The sequence below is a fragment of the Pteropus medius genome, unplaced genomic scaffold, assembly GCF_902729225.1.
Source record: "Pteropus medius unplaced genomic scaffold, Ma_sr-lr_union100, whole genome shotgun sequence".
Classification (NCBI taxonomy): Eukaryota; Metazoa; Chordata; class Mammalia; order Chiroptera; family Pteropodidae; genus Pteropus; species Pteropus medius.
In genome coordinates, this window is record NW_024344378.1 from 23,599,232 (window position 1) to 23,624,223 (window position 24,992).

The 24,992-nt window shown below is 39.3% G+C and overlaps 1 protein-coding gene across 1 annotated transcript in view; it reads left to right on the forward strand.

Annotated features, from left to right (window-relative positions):
* The first annotated feature begins 588 nt into the window (after positions 1-588).
* Positions 589-24,992, forward strand: part of BLNK (B cell linker) — a 73,516-nt gene continuing 49,112 nt past the window's right edge. The window contains exons 1-2 of the mRNA XM_039871647.1: positions 589-856; positions 23,640-23,705. Coding sequence (XP_039727581.1) covers positions 810-856; positions 23,640-23,705 — 113 coding nt within the window. The 5' untranslated portion in view covers positions 589-809. The remainder of the gene's footprint in view (positions 857-23,639; positions 23,706-24,992) is intronic.

Below are 24,992 nucleotides of genomic sequence, written 5' to 3' on the forward strand. Positions count from 1 at the left end.
CAGCATAATTCCTCACTCTTTGGACCTGATAAGGAGGACACACATCTCATGAAGGTGATCCTCTCCCCTTTTCCAGATCACCCATCTGTCTCTACCTTGCCTAGAGAATTGTCCATCCATTTTAGAAAGATCTTCAGGAAAAAGCAACTCTAATTCTCTGAGTAGACTGTTACTGCTGTGTCATTGCCACCTGATATTTATTTAAAAACATTTGGTGGAGAGGGATGAAAAGGATGAGCAGAACCATATAAAATGCCATTTTCATTCCATGGTTCTTCAAGTGGAAAACTTTGTCCATAACTTTATGCAAATGAGCATAAAGTTTCCAAGAAATCTTCATAGAGAATTGACTATTCTGCTTTTCCTTGAGCCCAGGAAGCTACTGGGGACAGCAGGACACCTGCTGAAAACAGGACAATGTGTGTTCGAGACAACAGGAAGTAGTGACTAGCCAGAGCTTGCTCTGACCTGGTTACAAATCTGGTTATAAAAGAAAGCAGCTGGAAAGAAATTTGCATGTCCAATAGTTTCGCTATTAAAGTTTACACAATGTGGAGTAATCGACCAAGTTGGCTGGCTACCCAGATCACATGATTATATAGAAACATGAAACTTGACTATGTGCTCAAGCAAGTTTTACTTCTCCCTGGTGCAAGGGTGTTTGCCAGCAGCTTGCACTCTCGGAAATCAGACTCAAGTAATTGGGATCCTTAAGATCAAAGCCTTACCATGCTACTCCCTAGGAGGGCCAGGGACTGCTGACGTTACCACTGGACGATTATTTGCGGCTCTTATCATTACCAAAAAGAATGGACAAGCTTAATAAAATAACTGTCCCTGCCAGTCAGAAGTTGAGGTAAGATTTCCCCCATCTAATACTTCTTCTTCTTCTTCTTCTTCTTCTTCTTCTGCTTTTTCCCAATGATCTTACAGAAATACTGAAATCCTGGAATATTTTGCTAATGCTAAGGGAATGAGTGGCAACCGCTATAGGGAACTGGGCAGCATTTTTAGAGAAATGTGTAGGAACAAGTGAGTTTCTTCTAGCTTGCTTTTCCAGTGATAAAGCGTGAAGCTCTGGAGAGACAAGGAAAAAGAAAAGCCAAGGGCTTAGATTTAAACGAAGGTCAGCTTTCAGAGTCTAAATACAACACATTTTTCTAAGAGTTCGCCTAATCTGAGTCCTCGACCGTTTCATTGTGGATTGCTATGTAATGTTAAGGACTGTTGTAATCATTTATATTCATTATGGTTTTACTGTTCTTATTTATTTTGTGCGTATATATCATAAGTGTTTGGGAGAGATTAGATCTGTTTTTCTCATGTCCTCATGTCAATGTAACAACTATCTATAAAAATCCACTTAGAAAGAATAAACCAGAAATGACTCCAGCAGCAAGAATCAAGAAACTTCTCTGATCTGTGGAAAAGATGACTTCCCAAATTTTGATTATGAAAGCTTCTTTTTGTCTCATTGTAATGGCACTATGGTTTTTGGACATTGGAACTTTTAAATGTTCAATGACTATTTTATATTTCAACTACCATTTGAACTTTAATTTTTCATGGGGTGATGTGACATATGTAGCAAGTTATCACAAATATTAAGGCACTAGAGAATTAGAGATTTTGAGATAAAATGTAAGAGAAATTAGTCTGGAATTGGCAGAAGGTGAGCCCTTCACAGTTAGAATATGGGTCTCATACGTGGTCAGTGCCGTTAAATGATAGTTTGAAATGAAAGGCTGACCTGGAATCAGTAGGCAGCATCAGCCGCAGTCAGCCATTTTGAGGGCATGTTGTTGAGTGCTGCCAAGTGATCTGCACTGACAGAGGACAAGAAGGTATCATAGTCTTTTCCTTGGTCCCAAGTTGGTACACCCTCACAGGAGTGGGTAGGTAAAACAATGAAAGTAGTAAGTAACTAAAGGAATATAAGAAAGGAATTGGAGTAACTAGAGAAGTTTTCAGGGAGAAGATGCTTCAAGAACTAGGCTTTGAGAAGCAGGTAAGAAAAAGATGTAGCTGGAAAATTGGAGGAAGAACATTATGTGCTGGAAGGGAGGAAATACAGAGGCTGATACTTGGAGCTGGATATTGAGGAGAGTTTTCTGTCCAACAGAGACTATAGTGTAGAGCATGTGGGACCAGAAATTCCTGATAAAATTGGGTACATAGGGTGGAGGCAGATTACAAAGACTGAGAGCTCTAACCACAGAGAGTTGGAGAATGATTTACACTGTTTGAGATGTCATACCAGAAAGCTTATGGGAGGTTGGAAGAATGGACTGAAGGGGCAGGAGAACTGGAGGCAGGGATACTCAATAGGTAGGTGGCAGTTAAGTTACCCCAAATCTAGCATTGTGGCCTTGGTCTTGGGGCGCAGCAGTGAAAAGGGAAAGGGAAGGAGAGGTAGGGAAAAAGTGCCAAAGAAACTAACAAGAAATAGATATTAGGGCTTCTCTCAAATGATCAGGAAGGTTTTTAAAGATCCTCTTCAGATATAGTCCATAACCTGGAGCTATCCTAAGCCTTAGAACCTCTCTCAGGAAATCCAGATGGGAATTTAAATAAAGAAAAGCAATAAAACCTAAATCACTTTATGATCCCTCCCTCTGGGACAAAGTCCTACTCGATCACAGAGCAGTTGATAGGCATTACATAACCATAGATTATAGGGAAGAAAACCAAAAGTACATTGTGGATAGTCATACACTCTGCTCATCTGCCCCTTTTTTTCCCACTTGGTTACTCAGTCGTCTTTACAGAATTGGCCTGTCAACGTGGAACTTTTCAAAGAAATAAAATTGTAAACACAATGGATTTGAAGCACCATCTTAAATCTTTTCTGTAATTAGATGGGATAGTGGTTTATATCTTCTGTCCTGACTGGGTAACATCAATTCAAAAGGTTGCCTAACTGTGTGATTATTCGGCGCTAGATGACAATATAAGTGAAGAGCTGTGTTTATCCTCTTAGGTTTATCAAAGTTTATATGAGAATTTGCTTAAATTGTTAGCCACAAAAATAGAGCGATAATGAGTGTCCATCAAGGGGGCTAAAAGGGATGACCCTGACCTAGGGGCTGAAAAGAAACCAGATGGCAGGATTGACCAGGAGTGGAGAAAAAGCAGAATCAACTAAAGAAAGCGGGGCAGGCAGGTTGGAAGGAACAATGGATCTCAAAATGAAGGAGAAAGAGAAAGTTCTCAAATGGACACAGTTGGAGATAAGAATTCACCCTGAGAGTTTCTTCTGTGGAAAAATTGACAAAGGCAAGGTGGCTAAGTCACATGTGACCACAGAAATAAGTGAGTACAAATTCTTGCTTTTTTTCTCCCATTGAGGTACTACCTAAAGTAGATTTCTCCATTAGTGGGAATCCACAAACTCTCAAGGTCTTTTAGTTGATTCTTAGCCATGATTGTCCCTGGATTTTATAAGATAATAATAGCATCAGAAAGCCAGCTAAAACCTGGATTCTTAATCCTTCCACGGTCAATAGTCTCATGATCATAAAAATTTTGTGCTTCTAAGTAAACATTTCAAAATTTACAATCCCGAGTCATATTGACTATATTCCTTTCAAGTTAGTGAAACTAGTTGGATTTTTTAATATTTTTATATTTTTAATAATCTCACAATTAATTTGTTATCTATGCTTGTGTAGCACCCACAAACACACACTCACTTATTTTTACAAATGCAAAGGGTCTTTGACATGAGTGTAATTAAGCCAAGTCTCTCTAATCCTTATCTTATTCATTAAAGAATATGGTATCTTTCAGTCAAACTAATATATGTATAATGCTAGGAAAGTTTACTTAGTCTCCCTGGTCCTAGTTTCCTTAGCTGGTAAAATAAAGATAATAACAATGCCAATCTCATAGGGCCATTGTAAGGATCAAATAAATTATTTTGTGAAGTGTTGACACAGTGATCCTGGCACATAGTAATCATTGAATTTAAAAATGGTAGTTATTAATATCAATACTATTATTCTTATTAAATCATAGGTGCACAATTGATTTTCTGAACATAAACATAGGACTTACATTGATCCTTGATAAATTTCATGTTAGTTTCAGTTCTTCCTTCCAATTATTTTGGCTGTTTTACCTGTTGATTCTGACATCTGTGCCATTTAGCTTTGCATGTACTGTAAATGTAAAAAAAAAAAATCCCTTCTCTGCCTTCATCTAAGTGGCTAATAAAACTATTGAGCATGACAGAGCCCTGGCATGGATGTTTGAACCTCACTGCTAGCACTCTCACATAGAGATCTTATTTAACAGACTCTGGGACATGACTTCTCACGTCTTAGAGTCCTCAACTGACATTATGATGACATCTTTTATGATGCTTCCATATATGCCCTTTTCTCTCCTTTTCTACCACAGTATCCTTGGTTGGTTCTCATCTCTACCATGTTCCCCATCTACAAAAATGAGGAGTTTGGACCAGATAACCCCCAAAGTCCCTCTCAGCTCTGATACTGTGGAGACCAATCTTGACATATGTTATATCCTCTAAGGCTATTATTTTATTCCATGACCCTCAGGAAATATTTCCTGATTGAATTATCAACTTATTTGAGACAAACTGTTTTCAAAATATTTTTAGACTCTTTTCTTATTGCTTTGAAAGCTGCCTATCTCTGAACACTGGGGTCAGAGAATACATCTGGACAACATCCAGATGAGATTATCTAGAAGACAGATATGATGTATTTAGAAGGACAATGCATTTGGAGCCCAAAAGGCCTAGACTCCAATGGCCAGTTACCAGATATGGGTCCTGAGGAAGTCACTCAACTTCTCTAAGCCTTAGTTTCTTCAACTGTCAAATAAAACTAGAGATGCCTTTCTCACAGACTTGTAAAGACCAAGATAACATGGGCCGAAGTGCCCAGGATGATATTTGTCACATGGTCATTATAACAAGTAAGCAAAAACTAAACACAAAGACTGGTACTTCAACTCACCCATCATGAGTGACCATTTGCTGCCTCTCTTCCTACTCATGGTAATAGATCCAACTCCCTTTAACTGGAGTGGCAACCAGAGCAGGAAGCTGTCAAGGGACTTGCAGTCAATGGAGCAACTTTTGAATACACATGTGTCTGGGGACAATTCTCTTCTCATTCTTTATAAACTAAGGTCGGAGGCCAGTACTGATGTGGGAGGGCAAAAAGGAGGCACAACATCTAATTGTAGAGATAAGATAGACTTCCCAGGAAGAATGTTTTCCCATTCTCTTCACACTGCCTACCTGCATTATATCATCTGAGAATCCACTCAACTGAGCCATCTTATGTTACATCAATGGATGGAATACTCAGATAAAGCTTCTTTCTCCTTGTGGACAAGCTACATGGAGCTACGTCATTAGAAACTGGCTTAGTATGTGTGGATTTCAGGATCATTAGCTAAAAAACCTCTAGGCACTCTTTCTCACCCACTCTGGGCATGGCTATGCCAGCAAAACCCTAAATCAGAGTCCACATATCCAAGGCATACTCTCTCCTAGATCTAACGATTGCCTGTGTGCCATGTCTGAACAACTCCTTTCTCTTCACACAACCAGTCTCTATATGGGCTTTGATATAATTAATTAGGTTTCAAGAATTGAAGCACAATTACATTCCAGCCCTGCCTCCTACATCACTGGATTGGGCTGGTACCAAATACTTCAGGCATTCATTTATAGACAACCACTTGGTTTTCCCCCACAGAAGACTAACTTTATCTGTTCTGTTTAGAACTTACTAATTTAGTTCATTTTCAAAGAGGATCTTACTATTGCCCTTATGCAATGACATCAAGAAATCTAGGCTTGTTAAAGAATATGATTGAGAAAAAGGAGACATTAAATGACAGTTTGTTATAGGGAAATTGAAACACCAGATGGCTTTCTTTGGCTTTTTAGTAAATCCCCAGAAGCATCCTTCCTCTGACAGCCTCCAAGACATAGCTGCATCATTTAGATCACTGGTTCCTCATTAAGGATAATTTTGCCCACCAGGGGACATTTGATTGTCACAGTTGGGGATGAGGATGCTTCTGGCACCTAGTAGTAGACACTAAGGATGCTGCTAAACATCCTATGTTGCACAGAGCAGTCCTCACAGCAAAGAATTATCTGGCCCAAAATGTCAATAGTGCTGTTGAGAAACTCTGACTCAGACCAAAAAGCACATATTCAATTGTATATTTTTATAGTGACTGCATGTATTTAAAGTTTAGTATATGTAACATATATCTTTGCAATTGACGTGGCCTCTACTCACTGAACTGATAGTCCTCTGGGATGGTTTGGGTCAGAGACTGCCGAAGGGAAGGGCTAAAGGTGCTTGGTCATACATTTCAATGAGTCATTTTTGTAAAAAAATGCTTAGTATTCAACAAGACTAGATTCTATGAAACACATGCACCATTGAAGTATATGTTGTTCTCTCCTAGGTAGAGAAATGAGAGCAGAAAAAGATTTCCATATATAAGATGATCTTGGAATAGTCTGTTTCTACTTCCCTGAGTAGACAGGGCCAACCTTGAGTAGAAACCCTTAGAGTTGGGATAAAAAGCAAATGAAGTGGTAACATAGCTGTTAAGAAGTCCACGGGCTTATGGATCTGCCCCAATGACCAAATTCTGGACAGAGGTGGACATGCCATTTGTCCTGGAGCAGCATGTATTGCCCCGAGGTCTGTGGGTGGGATGCTGCCTGATAAAAGACAAATCGAAGGGTGGAGGGAAGATGATATGCATTTGTTTGTCCATCCTTTCACGTCTGCTCATATGAAGATTCTGCAGCTGTGTCTGTGAGGCACGGATTTGGAATAACTCCTCCATCACCTGGGATAGTTCCTGCTGCAGTATTCATCCTCTCTTGCCCGGTCTCCCTGTGACCACTGATGTATATTTTATGAAAATGATGGATGGATTTTGAGGGTGCAACCTTTTTTTTTTTAATGTTTATTCCAGCATTATAATAAAGCAATACTATGTCTTCCTCCACCCTACCCAGCTCCCATGACTTTTAAATTGTTATTGATCTTATCCGGATGCCAGGAAACAGTTTGCTTGATTATTTTTACGTTGTTGGGAACAGTGAAAGGATATATATATGAGGGATCCAGCCTGGCATGGGGCTGCTGTCTGTTCTAATGTCAGATGCTCAAGGCTCGTGGGTGATCCCAGATTCTGTCTTCGAGCTAAAGGGGCTGCAGTGCTCTCACCAACTACAGAAATGGCCTTGCCAAGAAAACTTTTTAAGTCCACTTAGTCAGACAGCTGATGGCTGTCTGCTCCCTAAGAACTCCTCCTGCAGGCCCCTGCTCCTCCTGGTCTGGCCCACCTTCTCCTACCTGTCCCTCCTCACCTCCCTTCTGAAAGGAGATTCATCGGCAGCTATTTTTTCCTTGGATGTTTTTATAACCTTTTTACAGCATTATGGTCTAGGCTGCCAAACATGCCCTTTTCCCTCAGTCCAGCATGGCTGTTTCTAAAAGAAAGGCAAGGAAGCCAGCTTAAGGAATGCATTGTGTCTCCTTGATGAGTCATGCTTCTCTGCTGGCTGGTTTCCTGAGAAAGGAACTCATTATCCCAGGGGCATCCCTGCCTCCCCCCAGGCTAGCTGGGGCCCCAGACCTACTCCAGATTTCATCCCTTCCCACAGTATAGGGAACATGCAGCAGAGGCCACTGAGCTTCCTCCCCCAAGCTTGGTTTAATGCTCTGCTATTGCGGTCTTGAAATTCTGAATTATTTTCAACAAGGGGCCCTACATTTTCATTTTATAGTGAGCCCCAGAAATCCTGTGGCCAGTGTAGCCACAGGTTCCACGAGCCAGAAGGCTGAGCCTACTCTCCCTGCAATGTAGAGGGACATGGACGGCAATGCCCCCACCCAGATCATAGAGATTTACATGGCAGGGACCTGAGAAGCCATCTCTTCAGCCCCTTTATTTCTCAGGAAAGCCAAGCCCCAGAGAGGTAAAGTTAACTATTCAAGCTCACACTAGCAGAGCCTGTTCTAGAACTATATACCTCAATGTTTGCCTGCCAAGAAGAGTAGGCCACACCCTCTTTATTTGTGTGTCATTTACTGGCCAATAAAGCATTCTAGCTTAGTCTGTGTTCTAAATTTTTCCTAGACATTTTTTTTTTTTAACTGAAAGGCAACTAATTTACTAGTCAGAAACCCCAGTGAAGCCCTACAGACTCACACTGTCAGTATTTCAGGCTAGTACATGTTTTCTGGTCCACAACTGAATTCCCTGCTGACTCAGGCATGTTTGATATCAGACTCGTGTTTTTCAAAGTATGCTCCCACAATAGTTCATGTAATCCAAGAGTGAGTTATAATTATAAAGAGCGGAGTCAGTCTTAAGTGTAGACTGAGCATAAAGGATCAATGTGGTATAATTTAAGAAGTGCTCAGAAAGATATTTTTTGCTGCACTGGGAAGAATATGAACTTTGGAATCAGGCAGACCTAGGTTTGAATACTTGCTCTACACTTACTAGCTCATGGTCTTTGAGAAGGTCATTTAATCTTTTTTAACCTCAGCTTTATCATCTAGAAAATGAGAATACTAATATGTACCATAATAGGGGTGTTGTAACAGTAACTACACTGAATAGAGAGTAAGGTCTCAGTGAATGTTGCCTCCCCAAAAAATCCACCAGGCCTGGGCTTTCCTGATGCCCCAAATTGTGTCATTAGAAAGGCATTCATGTGGGATAGGGCAGTGTCTTCCAGTCTTGGTTCAAAATTAAACACCACTAAGTGTAATAGGTTCAGACATTAAGTCATTTTCTGTCACTAACACTGAGGGGGAAGAGAGCTGTGTTCTTCTATCTCCCACACACAGAGGTGGCTCAATCAACAGTTGTTAGCTGAAAGAATGGAAAATTGTTTGGGAAAAATGATGATAAGAAAAAGGGAAAAGTCAGAGGAGGGAGGCCACACCTAGGTAAAGGAATTCCCAGGGGGAGGCTATGGCTAAGGGTATTTGGGCTAGAAGGTTAGAGAGGTGAGCTTAGAGAAACAAGGAAATGTTTTCTCCCCTTTCAATTTTTGTTGTTGTTGTTTACTTTATAACTTTATTTGGTCCAAACTGTAAAAATTGTAGGAGGAAGAATAATCTTTTCAGCACATAAGCCATATTAATGTCTATATTCAATACTGGACAGGAAAGAAATAGCAATTTTATTTTAGTGCAAATAATTACCAGAGAATTAAACACAAACACAAGCAATACACTTCCAAAAAGGAAAATGGAAAATGTAATAATACTAAATCACTGGAAAACTGGACCCTCTACATATATATGTGACTGTTGTGCCTTTTAAATGGTCTCTATAACCTGTTCAGGGCCAAAGCCCTCTTTTTACAGTGGAAAGACTTTTGATTTCATATCATTCCTACATTCAAAGATCATCACAGTTGCCAAACCGATCCTTGATGTTTGGGCCTAATATAGCTGATGAATGCTGACAACAGTGCTTAACTTGATTAAAACAAAAGCTATGCATGTAAATACCTCAAAAGCCAATTTAAAAAAAATCTGCTTCAAAATTGCTAATGACTGCTTTATGGGTATGAGGTTTCCTCTGGGGATGATGAAAATATTCTGCAGCCAGATAGTGGAGGTGGTTGCACAGCATTGTGACTTTACTAAATGCCACTGAATTGTACCCTTCGAAATAAGTGAAATGATAAATTTCACATTATGTGTATTTTACCACAATAAAAAATTTGATAATGAAGTTATTTTCCATACTTGCCATAAAATAGTGTATTTTAGGGACCTGTGGTCATATTTTTGTTTGACCAATTGGATATTTTTTTCAAAGTTTTTAAAAATGCATTATTGATAAACATTTCTGGATGGTTTTTAAGAATTGCAATGCTTGCCTCCACTTCAATCCCTACACATGGTACTCTCCAATATCCTTTTACTCAGAGCCCAGTGAAATGAGCTTAACTGAGTCAGATTTTTTTTTCAGTATATGGAAAATACCATTCCTCAAAACCACTCTTTACTTCCTGAAAATATTTCAGCTGTGCAAATGGATGCCCAGGCAAGTGGGTGACAGTATTATGGTATACCATGTAGACACAGCTAAGACTCATTTTCTCCTTTTAAGGTTAATTTTTAACAGAACATGCTCAAATTCTTAAAACATGTTCATTTTCTAGAAGTATTTAGGATTACATTTTCGGAATTTTCTGAAACATGATTAGAATTATTTGTCATTTGGTTTTACAAATTTGGGAATCAACAGCTTCACATGTAATGTACTCCCTTCCCCCAAACCCCCTTGCTATGTGGGTGGGTGTGAGCAAGAACCCGAAAGGTTTTCTCAGTGCAAAGAGGAAGGGAGGTGCTGCAGCCTTTTAGTCCCCAAGGGCTCCTGCCCCTAAATCAGAGATGGGGAGAGCCATGACAATTTCTGCTGTCACATCAAGTGGCAAATCTTCTAAGAACTTTTTAAAGCTAATATAGCACAGCTTCCTTGTCATCTCATCAGTCTCAGGGAGACGTATCCCGTGCCTAGCTGACTCTGATAGGATAAAGTGTGTCAGGATTTTTTTTTTTTTTAAGGATTCAGGGTTTTAGTAGGATCATCCGTAACCCTGGTTGTGCCAAGTCAGCCCAGTTTCTGTCTGCTTATAACCCAGATCAGCAGTTCAGACTACCACAAAATACTTGCAGATCTCAGTGGGGGCGAGAGGGGAGGAAAGAAAGAAATGGTAGAGTGTCTGGAGAAACTTGCAAATTACTTTTTCTGGTTAATAGGTGGTTAGTAAGAAGACAAGCCAAGCTGTGAGATGCTCACATGTAAAGTACATACGTTCCCTCTACTCCAGGACTCCTAGGTTGTCTTTCTAGCCAGTATGTCGAGGAAGGACACACGAGGATGTGGTGCTCAGGCCCCCTTCCAGATGAGTTCAGTCACTCTACTTCTGAGCATGTTCTTGACCTTAGAGAGCCCCTGCCATATTCCCTCCAGTCACCTGCCAGCACTACCCTCTCTCTTTCTCCCTCTTCCTGCCATCAGTACCTTCCTCTATTTTTCTTTCCCCCTCTTTAAAGACTACAGCAGGCCTCTAAAGCCCAAGCGTCCCTCTAACAGTAAGTCTGACATTGGGGACCAGTAACAAGGCAGTCGTGGGGTACCACGTGCCCCTAGTCTAAACTACTTGGCTGGTAGAGGGACTGGATGCCTTCTCTAGGGACAGAAAAGAAGATGCCAAAAAGGCATATGGTAGAGCTGGTCACCTACCCTGGTGAGGGGCCAGGCTGAAACAAGTTAGCAGGTATCACCTAGGAGTGACTGAGAGCCTGGGTTCTGGAGTCAGATGGCCCAATTTCAAGTCCCATCTCTATCATTTTCTAGTTGTAGGACTTGGGGCAAATTATTCAACTTCCCTGAGCAAACTTTTCTGATCTAGAAAATTGAGATAATCACAACAATGTGAATATACAATGTGTATGTGAATACACTACTGAACTGTACTCTTAAAAATAGCTAAGGTGGTAAATTTAATGTTAGATATTTTTTAATCACCATTTTAAAAATGGGGACAATAATAGGAACTATATCATAGAGTTGTGAGGGTTAAATGAGAGAATGCCTGCAAAGTACCTGGCATATAATACACGCTCAATAGATGCCGGCATTCACTGTTGTTGCCGTTGATTATCTGCGTCTGACCACTGGCGTGACTTATTGGGCTTAAACTAAAATTGTGGCTCTGGGCCATGGCATAAGAAGATGGAAAACAAAATCCCTGCCGTGGAAAAGCTGATTCTCTGGCCAGAGTCTCGGATCATGTGTGGAAAGGGAGAAAAACAAGGTATGATGGAAAGAGCTGGGAGCAGTAGAAAAATTTCCCTGGAATGCAATTTCCTCCCTTACAAGAGGAGGTTCACCCAGGATATTCTTTAAGTCTGTCGCACTGCCAAATTTCTATGACTACCTTAATGGCAGGCAAAATTCAGAGTCAGGATTTCAAAGCTGTGGGGTCTGAGACAAGCATCATGGCCTCTCTGGGCCTGGGCACCTGCATCTGTGAATGCAGGGTTGAGAGTGCTAACTCAGCCAGGAGGCTGCCTCAGATTATCACACCATGGAAGGGTGTGACTGTCACAACTTCTGTGCCAGTTCCACCACAGACGCACTCTCTGGGAAGATTCAGCCTTCTGCTGTTGAATTTGCAAATCTGAGTATAACATCAATAATGTCACAGGAAGGCCAGGATGGAGGAAGTGGGGCATGAGGAAGCTGGTCTAGGACTAGAAGAGGCCATGGAAAGGGCAGAGGAGGGAAGCTGGTGATAGGATGAGTTCAGCGGCATGCAAATAACAGACTAGTCACTAAAATTGGCATTCTGTCTCAAAATGGTGGTTGGTAGCCAGAGACTTCAACTTTGAGACAGAAATTATCCAAAAGGGAGCTATTTTGTATGATTCACCCAGTCTCTGTCTATATCTGTCCTCTGGATTCACATAGGTCAGAAAGTTTTTGTCACGCCGTAAGTGGGCAGAAAAGATCTCTTTTCTGCATTGCCAGAAGGCATAATTTGCATTGAGGTTAGCTCTGTGTCCCGCAAGTGCCTTGCTCAGTGCGTATTCACTGAATATTGGTGGAATAAGTAAGACAAATATACATCTTGTATAAAACAAAAACATTAAACTTTAAAGGGGCGCCCCCCCAAATCAGTAAATCAAGATTAAAAGTATTTAATATAATATTTTAAAATCAAAATTAATGCAAAAAAAAATCCCAGATGAACAAAATGTTGACATTTTATATGAAGACAGGACCAATATTGCTGATTTATTTTGACTCAGGCCCCTATATGACAAGAAGAGCACTGTGTCTCAGCAAAGTCCTCTGAGAGCTGTTGACCTTGCAGCCATCATTTCTTCCTCCTGCCCATCTGAGGTTTTAAAGGACACTCCTAACATTATCTCAGTGCTTTTAATATCCTATTGCCATGGGTTTGGGCTGAGGCCCAAAAGAGTTGCCTTCATCCTGGTCTCCCAGCCGGCAGTGTCCCCAGGCCCAGGCCCTCCTCAATTCTTCCCCACTAATCAGGACACATCCCTGAGTAAAGGTTTCTTAGGGCTTCCCATTGCCTATAAACTTCATTTCTTTAGCCTAACTAACATAGCCTTTGACTCCTGTCTCATGCCCAACTTCATCTGTGACTATACCCCTCACTTCAATACCCCAAATTTTTGCCATTTTCAGCTTCTCACTAGACTCCCAACATCCAAGATAAATTCACCTCTGAGCCTTTGCAATTGCTGTTCCACTACCTGGATGCTGTTCTTCACTCATTTGCCTTGTGAATTTTAATTTTCCCATGAGGCTCCAGCTCCCCTGTCTCTTTATATTAAAACCTTAAATCAATCACCCGCTTCTTAGGGTCCTCACAGCCCTCTGATTGTCCCTGTTTCCAGAAAAGAATTATGAGTAATTTTCACTTGTTACCTATCTGTATCATATGAATTTTTAAAAATCAGCTTCTATTACTTTCACGAACTGGAAAAACAAAACTACTTTCAGTTTAGGACCCAATAAAATAAGATATAAAAGATGTTACTCAAACCAAATAATAGTTTAGAGATTAAATGACTGATAAGTCATACTACTTAAAGTGCTATAAATTCGGGATATATAAAAAGAGAATTTAGAGCTACAAAAGACCTGAGTGTCCATGTAATCCAATCTTCTCATTTTATAGGAGAAAATGAAGCATTGAGTGATGGTGAGAATTGCTCAGCTCTGCATAGCCAGGAAGCAGCAAAGATTAGAGTAGAACCTCTGCACTCTCATTTCAGTGTCTTTCCCTAAAGTGGACTCCCTTCCTGTGCCCAAGAAATGATCTGAAAGGGGGAAGGAATGACTTAGCTGGGCCTTGGGCTCAGGGGATAGACTAGTAACAATTGTGGGTGAATTATGTCTAAAATGTTTGGTTGGGTCCAGATTGTGAAGGCCTTTCAATACCAAGCTAATGAGTTTGTACTTTATCCTGCAAGGAACAAGAAGACATCAAAGACTATTCACGAGCAGGGGAAATTTAAGAAAATATATTTAGGGAAGGGTAGAGACTGAAGGTCGAGAGATAAGATAGGAGACCATTGGCATAATTCTTTGTCCATGAGATCACAATGGCTATCGCTGAAGGAATGGACAGGAGGGGACAGAGGCAGATAAGATTCATTTAAAGGTGAATTGACATAACTAGAGGTGGGAGAGAAGAGTCAAAGAGAGAGAAAATGTCAAAGTAAGCTCAGAAGTCTCAAGCCTGAAGATCCAGAAATATCAGATTACTAGCTCCATTTTCTTCTTTTTCTTATCAGGAGTTTTAAATTTTATGAAATATCCTTGTATTAAAATTTAATAACAAAAATAAAATATACTATAAAATGATGAGTAGTATCTTAAGAAATCTGGAGTCATAATGTGAGATCACTTAAACATTTGAAAAAGGACTATGTCAGCTAAGAATAAACTGACCTAGTGGTAATCATTACATTAAAAAAAAAATCTACTCATTGTACAAAGTAGTTAAAAGACTGGATGTTCTCTCTCTCTCTCTCTCTCTCTCTCTCTCTCTATATATATATATATATATATATATATATATATATAGGTGCAGGCATAGATCTTGGCCGAGTGGAGGGCCAGCCCTATGGATACCGAAAGGATGCAAGTCCAGAACTGGGCCCAAGGTTAAGATGTGGGGATGAAGGAGGAAAGATTTGCCTGCTCCTTTTGTTTGCAAAGAGTCGCTTTAATAAAAGACCCTCTTTAGTCCATTCCTAAATCCAGATTAAACAGGGGTTTTCTCTGATTAACATTACTTTGCATTCCACTTTTTCTGGAAAGGCAGAGTAAAAAATAAATAAATAAATAAACCAAAACCTGCCTTTTCACAATCCTTTGTGAATGTACTAAGAAGCTCAAAAGAAAGCAAGGTGTTTTCTGATCCTTTTATTTTTTTTTTTCTACTAAACTCAATGATGCTACGCTTTAAATCATCTTCTTTATTTAATAAAAATTATTGGGAAGGTATTTTATAAAATACTATGAATTTTCTGGGTTGACTCTTTGGTGATCTGGCTGAAATATCCATGAGCAGTTGCCTTCCAAGTGCCCCCAGGGTCCCGGTAGAGCTCTGTGTCCCACCAGTCCATCTTTCCTGGATTTGTTCTGTCCCTCCACATACCTGGGGGCAGTTCTCTGCCTGCGAACTCCTTCTGAAGAGCAGTCAGCATCTATGGGTTCCTCTCCAACTTGTGTGCTCTTAGCCACTGCATCTTCCCCGGGGAATTTACAAAGATCTATTCAGGTAACGCTGCCAACGATTCCCAACCTTGGCCACACACTGGAATCACCTGGGAGCCAATGATCTTGGGGGAAGGCCAGGGTATGAGGATTATTAAAAGCTCCCTAAGTAATTCTAATGTTTAGCCAAAGTCAAGACCACTTCTCAAGCCTAACTTTTCTTCCAAAAAGGAGAAGATGTACAGAGACTGTCCACTGATGTAATCTCCCAACTTCAATTCAGGAAATACTCGTTGAAGGAGGCTAGGCTCCTGGGGTCCGAATCCCTGGTCTGGTACCAGACTTAAGAACAGAAGGTAGGCAGACGGAGTATCTATGTGCCCGACTTATATGGATCTGAGCACAGGGGAAGGTAAAAGTTGGTCAGCACCCACAACTGATTCTTTCTGCTCTTTTCCTCTGCTGAAAGCAGACATCACACCACTGACAAAAACTCCTGTTTGTTAGTGTATTCCTTTCCTGGGGACAGTGTCTCGGTAAGCTTTTGGCAACTGATCATGGTGTAAACAGTAAGATTTGCTACTAAAGATATTTCCGGAAATAAAGGGCAGGTGGGAAGATGCTCTGGAGGTTGGCAAGCCTTATCTCTGGCTCTTTGCAATGAAGCCTTGCCGAAGAGATAAACCTGCTCTGCTCTCTTAGAAAAGGTTCTGAGTCTTCTGTGTGTATAAGAGTCACCAGTCTCAGGAAGTTTGTTAAAATGCATATCGCTGGGCCCCACCTAGTATTTTTATACCATTGGTATGATTTAGGGCCCAATAATCTGAATTTTTTATTTTTTAACTTAATTTCATTTTTTGGCAAGCACATTGTTTTTACTTGTACTAAACTTAGTGTTGATTAAAACATTCTCTTCTTACACTTGGATACAGATGATTATAGGGAAGCATTTGTTAGCACTAATATTTAGTGCACCCAAAATAATTCATGTATTTGTAAACGGTATTATTGCAGGTTACAGAGCAAATGTCAGGGCACATAAATACCCACAGTTTTATGCAGAACTGAGGTCATCAGACCATTCCCACAGGTTGGTGCCAATCAGCCATGCTGGGTTGGAGAGTGTTCTCAGCCAACTCTCTCTGCCACCAGCCATCCCCCTCCACCTTGCCACCAAAAAAAACAAAAAAGAACAACAAAAAAAACACCCACCTAATAACAAGAACAATAAAACCACAACCAAACCCAATTCTGGAGTAACTTCTGGCTTGGAGGAAATTTCCCTCAGTGGAAATCTTCCCCTTTCACATCTCCAGCAGGCAGCACTGGCTCGAGTTTTGTTCCTGGTCAAATCCAGTCCCCGGGGTCTTAAAAGAGCCATTACCCCAACTGAAAATGCCGGTGTGGACAGGCAATTTACATCCATTATCTGTCATTTCCACACCAGCCTTACAAGGTATATATTACTATCATTACTTTACAGATACGAAAGTTAGGCAGTCTTCATACCATGCTCTAGAAAACGTTGTTTCAGAGAGTGGTCTGGCTTTGAAAGCACGGAAGGGAAACTGAGATTGTCTGGTCATTCCCGTCCTTCAGGCCTAACCCCCAGAGCCAAGGCTCCCAGAAGCAAGGCATTTAGCCCTTATTCTCAGCAGCAGTTAGTCTTCCCAAGTCTGGTCTGGTCTTCTCTCCCTTCCCTCAATCACAGGGTCCTGATATTTCATCACTTTCTTTCAAACCCACCTGGATCAGAGTTTCAGCTAGTGAAAGGCTCTTCAGTTCGCAGGAGAAGAAAAATGTGGATAAAGACTAGATGGCTATAATATTGTAATAACAATGTATGGTGCCACATAGGTACTAGACTCATCGGGTATATAAATGTCTAATAACTATGTTGTACACCTGAAACTAACACCGCATTGTACATCAACTATAACTGAAAAATGAATTTAAAAAAAAAATTTAAATTCTTTCCACTATTAACCTAAAAATAAAAGGCCTTTCAAAATGGGGTTTTTTTTTTAATGAAAATGTTCACATTATAAGTGGGAAATGCAGATAACAAAATGTCAAGTATGATCTTAATCATGTAAAATATGTACATATATAGTAAAAAATAGAAAGGCTGTTCAATTAAATATTAATAGTGAAGGTTAGAATTAAGAATGACATTTTAAGTATTATTTCCAAATTTTGATACAATGAACATCTCTTACATGTAGCCACCATTACACTATCGTACAAAATAGTTTCACTGCTCTAAAAATCCCATTTCACCTCGTCATTCTTCCCTCCCTCCTCCCAAACTCCTGACAACCACTGATCTGTTTACTTGCTCTATAGTTTTGCCTTTTCCAGATTCCAGTTGGAATCATACAGTATGTAGCCTTTTCAGATTGGTTTTTCACTTAGCATACATGACATTTTTAATCAGAAATAAAGTTATAAAATTCAAAACTATACAGCCTATGCCACCAGCCACTACTTACCTGTGACTCTAAAAAAAAGAAAACAAGAAAAGAAAAAAGGTCAGGTCATCTTTTGCCATTCAAATTACAGTACCCCATCCCACTCTTACAGATTTCTTGCCCCGGGGAATCTGGGAGTCCCTGGGCTGTTTACATACCCCACAAGCACCACACTGGCTCTTGCACCACCTGGAAGCTTAGGAATGCAAATTCTTTGGCCCCACCACACCGCTGCCCAATCAGAAACTCCAGGGGTATATTGAAACTCTGCATTGCAATAGCCCAGGTGATTCTGAGGCAGTTTAGAGTGAGAACCACTGGTCTATCAGGTTCTAAACTAAGCAACTTCTTTGAAGGCAGAGAACAGACTTGTAACTTTCAAAGGATGATTTTTCCTCTCTCAGTACATCCTGGGACCTAAATTTCTTGAGATCCAGAATGTTGTTAAATAACTAAGTTTGTTGACATTAATTCAAAAGCTTGAAAGATTTTTTTAAAAACAGCAGCCAAGAAGAGAATATGAAATTTGATTTGATTTGTATAAGTAATAATAATTATAATTACTTATATGGTCTGTTCATCATTTTTAAATGCCTACATGCTATCCTGCTAAAAATTGTTTTAAAATATACATTAAATAAGCTTTGTTATTTATTTTGTTACATTAACATGATTGTCTCTTCACAACTTTAAATAATTAGAACATTGTCATCCTATTATTCTTATCCCATCCATAGAAGGACATCTTTGAAAGGATTAATCAAAGTGAAGCTGTTTTATGTCTTACCTATTTTCACCTCCACACGACTCATCACAGTAAAACGACTGATGTTTAAATTGAAAGCAACCTCTCCCAGAAGATTCAATTGCACATTCCTCTGTTATTGCACATAGTAGAGAAAAAAAGTACTCTAAAATGGAGCAGATGGTACTAGAAAGCAGCAAAGCTGTGCATCACACAGTGTGTGAATAGTTGATCAAATGAGCAGAGAACGTCACATCTTGGTTTGGGGGACACTGCACTTTACCAGGTAACATGTTTGGCAGCTATAACTGAGCACCCAGTGGACATCAGCATTTGTGTGAATGAGATGCAGAAAGAGAAGGAAAAAAATTAAATACAAATATAGGTTATGAAACACTTTAACATTTACTATCATTTACATATTATAATTATATGTTTAATAATATAATAAAAGCAAATAGGAATTGCGAAGAAGCATCAGATACCAAATTGAACAAATGACAAAATTACATCAAACTCTTTTGCAACAATTTACATCTGTTTATCTACACCTACAGCAAAGTCGCTTATACACATCAGTCCCTGGATTGTTATTGCATTGCCTGTGCCCCACTCTTAATAATCTTCTGATAGGATCTGGCTCATTCTACCTTTCAACCTGGTTAAACATTAATTTAGACTAAAGACACGTCATTCAATTACAGTAAGCTTACAACCACAGTTACCTTCTGCTCTCCGTTTGAAATTATTAAATTTCCTCTCAATCAATTCATTTCAATCTCTTTCAATCTCTCTTTCTCTCCACTCCCAGATTTCCTTTTTTAAAATTTTTTTCTCAGAAATTTTATTATAAGTGTTCATTATTTTAATAAAAATTAAAAATTTTTTAGCAACACTATTATAGACATTTTGAAAATTAAAAAATTTCACTTTTTTTAAAATTATTATTATGGTGACATTGATTAACGAAATCCAGTAAGTTTCAGGTGTACAATTCAACAGTAAGGCATATACCTATTGTATTGTGTATTCACCGCCCATAGTTAGATTTCTTTTTGTCGCCACAGATTTGACCCCTTTTACCCCGTCTACCTTCACCCTCCCCCCATCCTCTGATAAACACTAGTCTATTGTCCATGTCCATGAGTCTCTGTTTGTTGCTTTCAGGTTTTTATCCCACATATAAGTGATATGATGTGGTTTTCAACTTTTTCGGTCTGGTTTATTTCACTTAGCAATGATTATCTCAAGGTCCACCCATGTTGTCACAAATGGCAGTATTTCATCTTTTCTCATGGCTGAGTAATATTCCATTGTATATATGTACCATAGCTTCTTTAGCCAATCATCTATCGTAGGACACTTTGGTTGCTTCCATGTCCTGGCCACCGTGAATAAAGCCGCTATGAACATCGGTGTGCAAATATCTTTTCGGATATATGTTTTCAAATCTTTGAGGTAAATACCCAGTAGAAGATTGCTGGATCATATGTTAGACCAATTCTTAGTTTTTTGAGGAACCTCCATACTGTTTTCCATAGTGGCTATACCAGTTTGTAATCCCACCAGCAGTGTAAGAGGGTTCCTTTTTATACACATCCTCCCCAACAAGTGTTATTACTGGTCCTGTTGATAACAGCTATTCTAACAGGTGTGAGATGTTATCTCATTGTGGTTTTGATTTGCATTTCCCTAATAGCTCATAATGCTGAGTATTCTTTCATATGTTTGTTGACCATTTGTATGTCTTCTTGGGAAAAGTGTCTGTTTAAGACCTCTGCTCTTTTTTTAATTGAATTTTTTGTTTTGTTGTTGTTATTGAATCGTATGAGTTTTTTTGTATATTTTGGATATTAGGCCCTTTTGGAGGCGTTGCTTGCAAATATATTTTCCCATTCGGATGATTGTCTCCCAGATTTCTTATCTTTTGTTTTCTCTCATTCCTCTATCTCAGATAGTCTCTATAGTTTCTTCAGGAAGAGTAGAAGGAGTTTGATGGAGGATAGATGTGAACAAATTCTAGAACTCTGTAGAGTTCTGAAGCTACTTGGGGGACCCTCTGTATGTCTCTGCTGGGCCAGGTGGTCCCTCTTTTTTCTCATCTACCTTTTTCTCTGTTGCTGAGCCTGGTGCTTTGCTGAGTTCACACAAATGGAATCAGTATGGCCAGCCTCCCTAACTGGGGATATAAAATGTGGTCTCATTTCTTTTGTTGTAAACCTAAATTACAACTTGGCATTGACCCCTGCCCAGATCTAAACTTGGGCCCCTCAGTAGGGCCCCCAGTTATGTAGATAATTCCCCAAGATGCAGCCTTAAGGAGGTCCCGAAAGAAGTTTCCCTTATCCTTCTGCTCTGCCCTCCAGCCTGTCCTTTCTCTGCTCCACTCCTCCATGCCAATGAAAATACTCCACCCCCAGGGCCCAGCTGAGGCCAGCCTGCAACTACTGACAGTACATTACCAAAGATTCAGGGACAGTGGAGAGGAATTATGTCATTGAAAATGGTTAGCAATGACCCTGGTTATGGCTCCTCTCAGAGGTGAGGACCAGACCCAGCCTCAGCTTCAGGGCCACCCCATCATCCCTACATCCCTCCCCATCTCTCCACCATTGAATATTTCTCAAGTGTGTTTATATTCTTCAGGACACTAGCTCCTAACAGTCATTAGACCGAGAAAGAGAAAGAGCTCCCTAAAATCCCTAACTTCCATTCCTTATTTGAGACTCTCCCTTTTTCCAGAATAATGAAGAATAGGAATGTCTACCCCCTACCCAGTAAATCTACCCCACATCCTTGGTGCCCAATGGCAGTCAATAAACAACTACAGCAGAACATCAGCATAGGTGGGTTATCGGCCTTAAATTAACTCTTCGTGGAGGATGCCAACTGGCCGGGCCACATGGAGTTTCTCTGACAAGTTGTCCTTTCATCCTCTAAACTGCTCCATCCACAATGAAAAGTTTTGCAGCATGTGCATTCTAGATCCTTACAGAGCCAGAGGACATTTCTTCCAGATTCTTCATGATCAGCAGGATTTTACAGGCCTATGCATAGCTTAATTTTGTACCACTATTTATATTACCTAATAGAAGGCCTAGCTTCCAGAGTCAGGTATCTGCATTCAGGTTGATGGGAAATCACAATTTTCTCCGAGAACAATGGCTGTGTACAAGCTTTACATTTTGTTAACTAAAGGGCCTGATCAAACAGTTTTCTCAGAACAAAGGAAAAGCTTGCCTGAAAGGTGAATTCAAATATCCTACTCTTTCAGGACAGAATCATGTGAAATTACACACACACATGCACACATACACACACACATAGGTATATACACACATATATACACACACAAATATATATATACACACACATATATAATTTTAAGTCAGGTTATTAAGAAAAAAACAAAACATGATCCAATACTCCATTCCTGTTAATATTTTTCTCTATATACATACATAAAACCAATAATAAAGGTGATATACCATGCTATGAAAATTCAAATAATATAGAAAAGTCTTCGTTGTAAAGTAAAAGTCTCCTTTTTATAAAGCAGTAGTGCCACCCCCATCCTGAGCCACCAGATCCTCACCCTACAGTTGATTGATCTGTGCCCTGTGCAAGGTGCCCAGCCATAAGGACTGGTAGCGGCTGGATTCCATCCTTGTCTGTTTGCCAAGCCGTGCACCCTGTCATTGGGCAGTGTCCATCCAGGAAAAAAGGGGTACCATTTTCTAATTTGTGTGAAGGCACTTCATTGGCTTGGAAAACAACCTTTTAATGACTTCTTGCATATCTTTCTAAAAAGGTATGCACATACCAGCACATATGTATGCATAAGTCCTTTTTTGCCACCAAAAAAATATGCTATACACTATTCTTAACTGTCCTTCCTACTTTGCTTTTCTCCTCCTTTTGCATTTTTGTTTACCAATATCTCTTGGGGATTTTTATATATCAGTAATACAGATGTATTTTTTTTTTTACAGGGTCTGTGGTATTCCATCATATAGCTTTATCAAAGTTTATTTAACTAGTTCCCTTTTAGTGATTCATGGGTGTTTAGGTTGTTTCCAGATTTTTTTAGGGGGGAGGCAGGAAGGATTAGGGTTATTACAAATAACGCTTACATGTATATAAATGGATAGCTATGTAATGGTATAGTTTTATGACCATGTTCATAAGACAAATTCCTAGCAGTGGATTTCTGGGTCAAAAAAGCATGAAGGTTTTAAATTTTGATAGATATTGATTGTAACAATTTGCATTCCCAAGAATATCTGTATTCTCGTACTCTCATTAACCCTGGGTCTTAGCACATGTGTTAAGTTTTGCCAGTCTGATAAGCAGAACGTATCTCACTATTAGTTCATCTTGGATTTATTTCAATATAAGTGATATTAAATATCTTTGCATTGGTCTGTTGCCCATTCGTAATTTTTTTTTTTTGTTAGCTGTGTGTTCACATCCTTTGCTCATTTTCCTACTGAACTGTTAATCTTTTTTTTACTGAGTTGTAAGATTTCTTTGTAAATCAGAACATGTAGTCCTGATTATTATTATTATGTGTTACAGATATTTCTTCCAACATGTCATTTCTCTTTTGATTTTGTGCATATTCTACAAAAGTTTCAAATATCTATGTGGTCACATCCACTAATCATTTTTTCTATGGCTTCTCTGTATGTGCAATTTTTAAATGACAATAATTCCAGATTCTACTTAGTAAAGTTAGCAAAAAGAATCTTGGGCCTGATATCAGCCCATAACATGTCCTTCAAAGTAACCCCATCCTTACAATGTGGATGCTCAAAGAACAGTAAGTGATGAATAGTGAGGCTTATGGTAGGATCACAGGATTTTTCATCACATGTCTCCTCAGACAAACAGATCTGGGAATCAGAATTCCTCTTTCCAGCCTGAGAGTGGCCCTGACATGTCCCAATAACCACATTCTTTACAGAATCAGTCACACTCTCCCTTTACTCCAGTAGCAGATGGTCAACTTAATTAAATGCAATACAAGCCACGCTGTTTGGGGTTTTATTGTAGTGCTCCCCCTTTTTAAACCAATCTAGTTATTAATATTTTATTTAATTTCACTCTTACAGGCAGCTTCAAAAGATGGTCCATGACATTAAGAACAATGAAGGTGGAATAATGAACAAAATCAAAAAGTAAGTTAGACTCTATAGCACTAGATGAGCACTTATTCATATAAATAATATCGATGTCAGTCTGTGCTAAGTGAAAGAAAACAAAGTTCTCTGTTATCCTAGTGAGCAGTTGCAATCTCTTTAGCATGGAACCCTTTCTTACTAAAGTCCATAGTGGTCAGATCCACATTCAGGAAACATGGTGAGTGACCGGGGTGGTGCTTAGGGAACTTTGCTTTTTCCCCCCACAGCAGGAAGGGTGAGCTATGCCATTCAAGGTGCCTGGAAAACATCAAAATGACATTTATAGAAGCAGGAAAATCAGCTTCCAAAACCATTTCGCCAACGGCCACAAGGATATGGTTGGAGAAATCCAGAGGAGACATTACAAGAACACAACACTAGCTTCTTTAGCATGCCATACTTGCTTCCTATATTTTGATTTCTGCTTTCAATTTTTTGCCTTAAATGGCGATTTCAGTTGGCACTTGGTAGGCTAGAATTCTAAATCTTCCTGCATACCAAAAACTCTTAAGATTTTTTTAGGAGAATAGAAATTGTACATACCTGCATTTGACATTCAAAATCTAAGTCAAGAGGAAAGAGGAAATGTTATCCTGTTAAGTTTTTATTTAAGCATTTTTTTAAGAGAGTAATACACAACAGGAAAAAAAAAATCGAAGAGTTCAGAATTGTATAAAGTCAAAATCTCCCACTTCTTCATATCCCCAGTTTAACTCGCTCCCCAGAAATGGACATTGTCATGAGTGAGTTTGGTATATCGATCTATGTATATATGTTTACACACATGCATACATACACTGATATGCCATAATACATACCTATATATGCATACACTTTCATCATGAATGGCATCATGCTACATAAACCATTCTATCAATTTGCTCTGTTTGGTGGTTTTACTTAATGCCATATCATGGACATCTTTCTTTGTTGGGATGTGAAAATAAACCATATTCCTTTTTAAACAGCTAATTAATAGTCTACTATACATGTATTATTATTCATGTAACCAGCTATATATTGTTGGACATTTTTTAAATGGGGTGTGGGAGTTTACACTGGCATGACATTTTTGGAGGGCAATTTGATAATTAAATTTTGATTACATCAAAAATTTGTCGCCATTTCTTTCAGCTTAATTGTCATAAATAATATTTTAATAAATACTTTTCCAGATTTTGAGTATACGAGAAAGTTAAATTCCTGAAATGAAACTTCTGGGTGGAAGGATTCGTGCCCTCAAAATATTTTATTAATGTTAGTAAATTGTTTTCCAAAAATTTT